Source organism: Helicoverpa zea, chromosome 21 (assembly GCF_022581195.2).
Source record: "Helicoverpa zea isolate HzStark_Cry1AcR chromosome 21, ilHelZeax1.1, whole genome shotgun sequence".
Lineage (NCBI taxonomy): Eukaryota > Metazoa > Arthropoda > Insecta > Lepidoptera > Noctuidae > Helicoverpa > Helicoverpa zea.
The window spans coordinates 9,460,488-9,471,033 of record NC_061472.1 but is presented as its reverse complement, the minus strand read 5'-3'; the positions used below and the strand labels follow the sequence as shown (position 1 = coordinate 9,471,033).

At 32.9% G+C, this 10,546-nt stretch overlaps 2 protein-coding genes across 3 annotated transcripts in view; both read left to right on the top strand.

Moving 5' to 3' along the window:
• The first annotated feature begins 2,832 nt into the window (after positions 1–2,832).
• LOC124640751 (myb/SANT-like DNA-binding domain-containing protein 3) overlaps positions 2,833–10,546 on the top strand; it is a 27,267-nt gene continuing 19,553 nt past the window's right edge. The window contains exon 1 of one of the 2 annotated variants that reach the window (XM_047178664.1): positions 2,833–3,027. The gene's annotated coding sequence lies outside the window, so the exon portion shown is untranslated. The remainder of the gene's footprint in view (positions 3,028–10,546) is intronic. The other variant, XM_047178665.1, reaches the window with a different exon arrangement.
• Positions 6,006–10,474, top strand: LOC124640747. The gene is made up of 3 exons (XM_047178658.1): positions 6,006–6,240; positions 6,827–9,516; positions 9,905–10,474. Exons 1-3 carry the CDS (start codon positions 6,108–6,110, stop codon positions 9,908–9,910), a joined length of 2,829 nt encoding a protein of 942 aa, XP_047034614.1. The 5' UTR covers positions 6,006–6,107; the 3' UTR covers positions 9,911–10,474.

The window sequence follows — 10,546 nt, the reverse complement described above, 5'->3', positions numbered from 1 at the left end:
CATCTAGTGACTAAAACGAAGTACAAATACCCAAGTTACGGGGCATCCGTCACTAGATGGCGCATTTCTAAAAAAAAACCTCAGAAAATTATTGTACTTCAGTTGCATCCCCATGTTAGCAATGGCGGCGCGCGGCTCCAGCGCGCGCGTCTTGCGCACGCGTCCCTCTCTTCACCCCCTCGCGTCCCGTAGAGCCGGGCACACATCCGGCCGGTTTTAGTAACATTTAGTGTGGGGCGCGAACATGCATTTTGGGAATTGTTGTTTTTATGATTGAAATAATATTTTGTAGGTCGATTTTGTTTTGTTAGGTAATAAAGCATAGGCAAAGGTAAAGCATAAAAGGTAAAGGTAGCATAGGTAAAGGTTTTACGATATTTTCAACCTCACCGTAGATGCTGTAGAAGAAATGGTTTAGGCGCGCATTTAAATGTTCCGTCGCAGTATATATGATTGCAGCTTTCCAGTTCCTGTCTACCCCTCTGTGTATTCTCGCAAATAAAAGTATTCTCGTTTTTCCGTCGTTATAGTCGGCAAGTATAAAATCTTGAAACGGTTGAGGCACCTGGATATCAAATAAAAAAAATATCTTAAATTAGTTGTACTACATCGAATAATAATAATAATTGATGATTGCAGAGATGCGATGGGCCCGTTACGTTATTGGTATAGGTGTTGATCTCGATGGCTCAATAATTATGATGTATTACTTTTTATTTTTACAATGTTTATGCTTATTATAATACATTTGTGCGTTCATTTTAATTTCATCCTCGCCGCTATATGTGATTTTTCCGGCCAAAATTCGATGGACGGATCTGCACCAACTGCAGCACCTACTCTAAAAGAAAATGTCATCGTTAATACAGTAAAAGGTTGAAGGAAAACAAATAATTATGATGTATTACTTTTTGTTTTTACAATGTTTATGCTTATTATAATATACGTTTATGCGTTCATTTTAATTTTATCCTCGCCGCTATATGTGATTTTTCCGGCCAAAATTCGATGGACGGATCTGCACCAACTGAATATTAACAAATGAATAGTGGTATTACAAAAATATTGTTTTAATTTATCTTTATGACTTTCACAGTCGAATTGAAAATCAACTAATAAATCAGCTATTTCTGTTACGATTTTCTTGATATTTATTTTTTGTAGACCTTTTTAGGGTTCCGTAGCCAAAATGGCAAAAACGGAACCCTTATAGTTTCGTCATGTCCGTCTGTCCGTCTGTCCGTCTGTCCGTCTGTCACAGCCGATTTACTCGGAAACTATAAGTACTACAGTGATGAAATTTGATGGGAATATGTGTTGTATGAACCGCTACAAAAATATGACACTAAATAGTAAAAAAAAGAATTGGGGGTGGGGCCCCCCATACATGTAACTGAGGGATGAAATTTTTTTTTTCGATGTACATACCCGTGTGGGGTATCAATGGAAAGGTCTTTTAAAATGATATAAAGTTTTCTAAAAAACATTTTTCTTAAAGTGAACGGTTTTTGAGATATCAGCTCTCAAAGTCGTAAAAAGTATGTCCCCCCCCCCTCTATTTTTATAACTACGGGGTATAAAATTCTAAAAAAAATAGAGGTGATGCATGCTAATTAACTCTTTCAACGATTTTTGGTTTGATCAAAGTATCTCTTATAGTTTTTGAGATAGGTTGATTTAACTGTAATTTACGGAACCCTTCGTGCACGAGTCCGACTCGCACTTGGCCGGTTTTTTATAAATGCTACGGTGATATTTTGAAGTGCAGAGAAGCAATTTTCTAATTGTTTACTTGGATAGTGGTTTGGAAATAAACGCAAATAGTAAATTTTAGTTGATTGTATTTTGTTGGAGGATGGCTGGTTATCGCCAAGAAGAGAAATAAATAAATAAATCGTTTATTTGCATTAAACATGGTATACAAAGGTGTTAAATAATAATACAGTAGGTACAAGCATGTTTAGCTAAGATGAAGAAGAACGAGCGATGTGTAGGCAATCAAGGAAATGCACGCGTACCTGGCTCTCCAGCGTTGGGCTTCACAAGTTAGCGGCTGGCGGTGGTCTTCCGATCACATAACACAATTGTCACGTTCACACCCGCGGGCGGATTATCACAATAGTTCGCTATAATATATAATATTCGCTAATGGAGTCACGGCGCGCGAGCGCGTGTCACTCTTACTCGCCAGGCGTGCGGAACAGAACAGGAGCGGGGAGCAAGAGAAGGGGTAGCATCGCTCGTTTGATTTTATTCAAACGCAGTACTATTTATTTGGATGCGTGGGCGTAGTCCGTTAGTAAAAATATAGATGGCGCTACCAGATCGCACAGCCATTTTTATTGGCATATGCTTTTATTTTTATGTCAGTGTTGTTGGCATTTATATTTTCTTGGTCTATTAGATTTTGTCTAAATTTTCGACAAAATTTTACAATATTTTTCAGGCACTTTGCCAAAACCCAGCCACACATAATTTTTCTGACCGGCATCAGGTTCACTACGCTCCACCAAAATTTCTTTGTTACATAATATTTCGTTGTCTTTGGAAATATCAGAAGTCGTTTCCGGCTGCTCTGTTACAAAAAAATCTAAAGATTGTAGGCATTCATTTAAATCTTCTTCGCAATTTGCGCGGTTTGTGTGGGGAGAGTTATAATTGTTTAAGAGAAGTGCTTTAAATACCTTTTCAAAACCTATTATGTTAGGGGCAACATTCCTCGCCCCATAACCTCTGATATTTCCAAAGAAGTTCTCGACTGGGTCCTGGTTCAAATGTCTTGTCAAAAATGTATCAAAACCATACTTTAAGAGTGAGTTGCACCACAGGCGTAGTTAATGCTATAGTTAAGATTAATTTTAGCAGTAACTATAACGATGACCACAGAACTTTACAAATGTTTGTTGCACCATGATTTTTTTGTTAACAGTTAACGCTAATGGGGTTGACAGTATAAAAAGATAAATTATCCCTAAAAACTGACGGGGAAAATTATTTGTTATGACAACACTGTGAGCCTTATGTCAAATTTATCACAGAGAGGTCCAACTCGACTACCAAACTAAGTAAGACAAGTGGCGCCTTCTGAACGCAGGTTTAAGAAACTATTTGTCAATATATATACATATAGCTACATAAAGCAGTGGTTACTGGGTCTAGGTAGATTTTTGTTAGTAGGAGAGTATTGGGGCATCTGGATCAAATGATGATCCAGATACCCCAATACTCTCTTTTCAAAATGAGTACTGTATTCAGAATTCTCTTTTCAATATGAGACTTCTATTCAAAAACCTTTATTCAAAGTAAGACCTCTATTCACTGAATTAAATAAATATCGTATCCAGAATTCTCTTTTCAAAATGAGACTTCTATTCAAAAACCTTTATTCAAAGTAAGACCTCTATTCACTGAATTAAATAAGTATCGTATCCAGAATTCTCTTTTCAAAATGAGACTTCTATTCAAAAACCTTTATTTAAAGTAAGACAACTATCTTAGTTACTTAGAGACCCATCTATAGTAAAAAGGTGGTCCCTCAATACTTACCTTGTCTTTTAGGTAACTTCAATTTAATATGTTTCCTGAATTGCATTCCCGTATATAATTATATCACGTTTATATATTGTACGTTATTTATGTTGCAACTGCTTACAAACAGCATTTATTTAAACAAATCGAATGAGCGGTTCATACTAACAGACAAGAGCTGTTCTATGTCTTTGGAGAGCAAAAACACAATATAGCATTTAATAAAAAGCATTTACCTAATAATGATTAATGGTTGACAATAATTATAAATGATCCAACTGGCGAGCGTTGCTAGGTGCGTTAGAATGTTTACATATTCCCGTAAAGGAAACTGAGCGCATTCCATTCTGATTCTACCCATCATAGGCCTCCGTAACTATACCAATGTATGTTTATTCATATAAAAATTGCTACTATTGAATATGATTCAATCAGGCTTAAGTTCATAAGATATGAGCAGATATATACTCAAATAGGTACCTATACATCAAACAATAGGAATTATGTTTGATAAAACGAATAGGTAATTAATTTATATACAGTTGAGTAGGTAGGTAAGTAGGTACATAAGTGAGCAATGCTTGTTTAATAATAGGTTAATCTGGTAATTAAAAGACAGACATCAGTAATATTGTTTATTTATGAATTATTTACAGTTTCTTTTGAATTTTACTTATCATATCTTTTGCGCACTTGTATATATCATCGTTAAACACATTTTCAACAATATGCTGAGCGCATACATTAGCCCTACACTCACATAATTTAGAACTTTTTAAATCTTCTGCATCATAGATTTGGATCCGTATTACTTTCGATTGTAAACCCTTTGCAGGCTTTTTAATGTACGAATACAAAGTTTTGGTCCCTCGTTTTTTACTATTAGGAACTCTTTCAGGGCCGCTGCTGCTCGGTCTTTCTTCGAATTGAAAGGGTCTTTCTCTTGATGCTGCTGGAATCGGAGAGTACGATGGACTCGATCTTATTTCATCATACCGGAACGGTCTTTCCCTCTCTAGGTAGTTCAAAACATTTTGACGTAGTTGTTGCGCTGCCGGTATTTGGGAGCATGATGAATCATTGATGAAAATATCACTGGAGTTCTGAAACAATACATAATTAAAATTATTATTTTAAATATCAACTGTTTCTATTCGTAAGTATACAATGGTTAAGTAGAATTATTATGTAGATATTATTTGAATAAAAAGTATCAAAAATAAAAATAATGTTTGATTATTTAGAAAAGGCTGACTTACCGACATTGTAGAACGAGATATTCAACGGGAATGTGATTTCTCCAGGATTTTATTCTGGTTTTATACTTACTCGTATTTTGTTTTTTCTTGTCATTAAGGTTCAAAATTATAAAATTAAATACATAATTATACATTGTTTTTAAATATACTATAGAAACGTGAGATTCAAGTTCTTATTTGGGTACTCCACGTGTAAGAAGTTGAAATAATGTACGCGAGCGTGCAAACCGCAGCGTTTCTGCTGATAAACATATTTCCTACCTATACATGGAAAAAGTTTATAAACTGCTTGTTTTGCGTCGATCGTGGGTAGAAGTTGCTATACATCGTTTCTACAATTGGTAGAACATCTACATAATATGCGATTTACAAACGATTGTCTGCCTGACTGAGCTACCGAAAACGCTACAATTTAAACGCTCGTATGCACCATCGCAAATAATCTTTATATGGCAGCATCTGCAGTCTCAGCATTTCTCTACTAATATTATAAAGAGGCAAGATTTGATTGTTTGTTTGTTTATTTTTTTGTTTGCCGCGAATAGGCTCCGAAACGATCAAACCGAATTCTTTCACTATTAGGTAGCTACACTAAATGCGTTGAACATAGGCTATATTTTGTCCTGGTACGGGAATTAAATCCATCGGGACGCGGGTAAAACCACGTGTGACAACTAGTTTTTATTTTTTGCAAGCGTGCATTTTTACATATTTGGTTAGAATGACGTGATTTTTAGGCCTATATAAACGGCTCCCGAATAACAACACAAATCACTCCTGAACTAAATCAGCGTGCAAGTTTAATTTTATCAAAAGTGTTAACCTATTCAATCAAATCCTCAAGAATGTAAGTACCTACCTGTATATCCTGTTATTATAATACTCATCTATTCATTCATTACATGTCCTGATATAATTATCTATTAATCTGTTATTTTTATTATATAAAAAATAATAATATTGAATGATTCTAATGAATGAACAGAATAAAATGTTTGTATAGATTCAATACAATCACAATGTAATCTATTTCTTCATTCGAACTATTCACCTTTTTCGATTATTATATTCGAACTATTTACCTAATCCTTTTTTATTTTATTGATTCTAATTATTTTATCTGTATTTTTGTTCAGGTCGGGACCAACTTCTGCTGATCACCTCTTTCCCTCCGAAGACGAATATGAGGAACAACAGACACGGGTGAAACATGTGAAGGATTCGTCATCAGCGTCTTCATCTTCACGCTCCGGCGATGCTGCTAAGAGAAGCGCCAGCAAATCATCGCATCCGGACAGTAAGAAGAAGAAGCTCAAGACGATGTCGCCTACTGTTCATCCCATCAGTCCTGTTATGAAGCCCCAGAGAAGCGATATGAAGACCACGAGCCATGACTTATTTGGTAGTGACAGCGACGATGATCGTGAAGAGATAGCAGCAAGTAATTTAAAGGGTAATAAAAAAATAACTCCCTTATACTCCTATTTCACACGTAGGGTTGCAAACGGCTTAAGCCGGCAAACCGATGAGTTAAAACAGGGCCCTTACTACATAGAATTAAAAATTTATGATGTGAAAACGATAGAACATGTCGCACCTATAAATCGGTGGCGTCATTCAATTATTTCAATAAAAAATCGCACTGAAAATAATACGCCAGCATGGGCTCGGCTTAAAGACTTTATTGACGAGACCAGGCGGGAGTTTAAGAACTGTCCTTTAGAGTTTGTAAGCAGTTACTATTAACGTTTCTTTATATTTACGATTTTTTTTTTTTTTTTTTTTTTTTTTTTTTTTTTTTTTTTTTTTTTTTTTTTTTTTCTATTTACAAAAAAAACTTTAAAAATACTTATAAATGTAATAGGTACATGTAATCTTATATTTCTTTTATTGCTGTTTATTTTTAAATGATGACTGACTTGAAATGCTTTCATGTCAATAATGTAATCAATCAGTATTTACTCAATTACTTAGTTTGTAATTACAATTTATTCACGTATAAAAAATACATTTAGATCTATTATTGTTTTATTTTACAGCACCTCGAGTATCTTCCTCGCGGAAGATTGAAAAAGAATCCGGAATTGATATCAATGAACCTAATAATGAATTAATAGAAAAAGATATTGATATCCATAATCCTAGTAATGAATTAATAGAAAAAGAAATTGATATCCATGATCCTAACAATGAATTAATAATATGCAAAAAATGTCAGATTGAATTACCGAAAACTGAATTGAAATATCATTTAAGAACTAATGTACATAAGTCAAATAGTTTAGTTCAAAGCCATTTTAACAATATCTTTGTAATTGCAAGTGCTTTCAAAAACAGAATCATAACATATCGTTTAAACCCTGCACAAGGTGTTGAATACTGTACACCCGAAGCATTCTTGTGTGAGAATACGAACGATGTCCTGAAACTTATACATATGTCTTTATTGAAGAATACTTGTGTCAAGATTAACTTCGAGTTGTTTGCCCACTTTGTGTTACCAAAAACAAGTGAGCAACAACTTAAGTCGTTTAATACGAAATATAAAGTTATTTGTAATAACACGATTTTAAGTGACTTCTATTCGAATGCTATTGAACTTTTAAAATGCAAAATGTCAGAATTCGAACACAAAGAATCTGGATGGTCTTTTAAATCAGTGAGCCATCTTGAAATCAATGTTAATAAATATTGTCCTATGAGAGGTGGTACTTACCTTGAATTACCAAAAAAACTTAAAAACTCGAAAAGTTGTATTAATATTCAAAATAATGACAATTGCTGCTTTTTATGGAGTGTAGTAGCTTCATTATATCCCGTTAAGAAGAATGTATGCAGGACTAATTCGTATCCACATTACAGTTCTATATTTAATATTGAAGGGATGTCTTTCCCTGTTTCATATGAAGACATAAAATTATTTGAGACCAACAATAATATAAGTATCAATGTCTATGGAGTAGAAAATAAGAGCGAAACAGTAACCGGCCCTCTATATTTAACAAACAAAAGAAGATCTATACATGTAAATTTGTTATATTTAGAAAGAAAAGGAATGAGTCATTACTGTCTTATCAAAGACCTGGCACGTTTAGTACGAGGACAAGTAACAAATCATAAAGGTAATTTTTTTCTGTGTGAGTCATGTTTACAATTTTATAGCTGTGAAACTAAGTATAGATCTCATATCTGTTCTAAAACTTTATCAATTTTACCTGATAAAAATAGTAAACTGGGTTTCAAGAATTATGAACGAAAACAAAAAATCAACTATGTAATTTACGCAGACTTTGAAAGTCTATTGGTAAATTGTTTCGAAAAGAAATCTGAAAACACACATAATTTAAAAAAACACCAACCTTCATGTTTTGCATATTACATATGTTGTTCACATGATCCCCGCCAAAATAGATATGTAACATATAGAGGTCTAGATTGTGTGGAGGTATTTATCACTAGATTAATAGAAGATGTGAAGAAAATAAATGATATATTATTAATTAAAAAACAAATGATACCTTTAACTAAAAAAGAACAAACCCAATATAACAATGCAAGTACTTGTCATATTTGTGATCGCTTGTTACTCGACGATAAAGTGCGTGACCACGATCATGTGACAGGAAAGTATAGAGGACCTGCACATACTCAATGTAATCTAATGTTTAGAGTATGTCCATTTATACCTGTAATTTTTCATAATTTATCGAATTATGATTCCCATCTTTTTATAAAAGAATTAGCAAAACATAAAGGTCATATTAAAATAATACCCAAAACTAAAGAAAAATATTTAACCATTACTAAATACATAGATCATGATAATAGTAACCGTCCTGTACAAATTAAATTTATTGATTCGTTTCAGTTTCTAAGCTCAAGTTTAGATGCACTAAGCAAAAGTTTGACAGATAAAGATTTTTTGCATTTATCAACGGAAATGAGAAATGATAATTTAATATATTTGCTCAAAACTAAAGGTATTTATCCTTATGATTACATGAATACTTGGAAAAAGTATGAAGAAACAAAACTTCCTCCGAAAGAATTCTTTTATAACACATTGAAAATGGAGCATATTACCGATGAAGAATATAAGCATGCAAAAACTGTATGGGATGCATTTAAAATAACAACTATTGGCGAGTATACTGATCTATACCTGAAATGTGATGTTTTATTATTGTGCGATATATTTGAAAATTTCAGAAATATAAGTTTAAAATATTATAAATTAGATCCTGCCTACTACGTAACTGCACCTAGTTTAAGCTGGGATGCTATGCTGCTCTATACACAGGTTGAGCTTGATTTAATAGATGACTTAGAAATGTATCAAATGCTAGAGAAGGGCATACGCGGTGGTCTAGCACAGTGCTCATTACGTCATGCGAAGGCTAACAATAAATATTTGCCAGAATTTAATGATCTAGAACCTTCTAGTTATTTGATATATCTCGATTGCAATAATCTGTATGGTTACGCAATGACTAAAAAGTTCCCAATTACAGAGTTTCGTTTTCTAAATCAGAAGGAAGTTAATTGCTTTGATGTAATGAGTATATCGGATGAAAGTCAATATGGTTTTATATTAGAAGTAGATCTCGAATATCCCGAGCACGTACATGATTTTCATAGTGATTTACCTTTTGCTCCTGAAAAGTTTATACCACCAGGGGGAAAGACAGCTAAACTTATAGCTAATTTATATGATAAATTTAATTATGTAATTCATTACACTCATTTACAGGAATGTTTGAAAAACGGACTTGTTTTAAGAAAAATCCACCGTATTCTAACATTTAGACAAGAAGAATATTTAAAAAAATATATTGATTTAAACACTAGCCTGCGTCAAGCATCCACAACTACATTCGAGAAAGATTTTTTCAAGCTTTTAAATAATTCTATTTTCGGTAAAACGATTGAAAATAAACGAAAACAAGTAGATATTAAATTAGCGACAAAATGGGTTGATGTAGATAATATTACAAATAAGCAACATGGTGCTGAAAAGCTAATTTGTAAACCTAATTTTAAATCTGTATCTGTATTTTCAGAAAATTTAGTAGCAGTTCAGCTAAAACCCGAGAAAATTTTTTTAGACAGACCAATTTATATAGGCTTCAGTGTTTTAGAATATGCTAAATTACATCTTTATCAGTATCATTATAATATGAAAAAGAAATACATGAATAATATAAGACTTTGTTACACAGACACTGACAGTCTACTCTATTTAATATATACAAAAGATATTTACAGTGATATAAAAAATAATTTAAAAGATTTTGACACAAGTAATTTTCATTTAGATAATCCTTATTTAATACCACGAATAAATGAAAAAGTTCCTGGACTCTTTAAAGATGAACTAGGTGGTGACGTGATCACTGAATTCACTGGCTTAAGAGCGAAACTTTACTGTTTGCTATCTTCCAAAGTACAAATAAAAAAAGCAAAAGGTATTTCAAAATCAGTTACAAATAGACTAGATATATCGCATTACAATAAGGCATTATTTCATAATGAGAGTAAATCATGTAAAATGAATATGATTAGGTCAATCAAGCATGTATTATACACACAAGAAGTGAACAAAGTGGTGATGAACAAAAACGATGATAAACGATACATACTCCCAAATCAAATTGAGACATTACCTTGGGGTCACTATAAAACTCTATTTTAGTTAATGTATTATAGTTTTAGTATTGTGTATTAATAGTTTTAGTATAATGTATTAAATACTAATACGA

Coding starts and splice junctions, on each gene's coding strand:
- LOC124640747 (XM_047178658.1), top strand. CDS start 6,108: ATGTCGCCTACTGTTCATCCCATCAGTCCTGTTATGAAGCCCCAGAGA. Junction 6,241..6,826: donor AGCAGCAAGTAATTTAAAGG/GTAATAAAAAAA, acceptor TTTATTTTACAG/CACCTCGAGTATCTTCCTCG.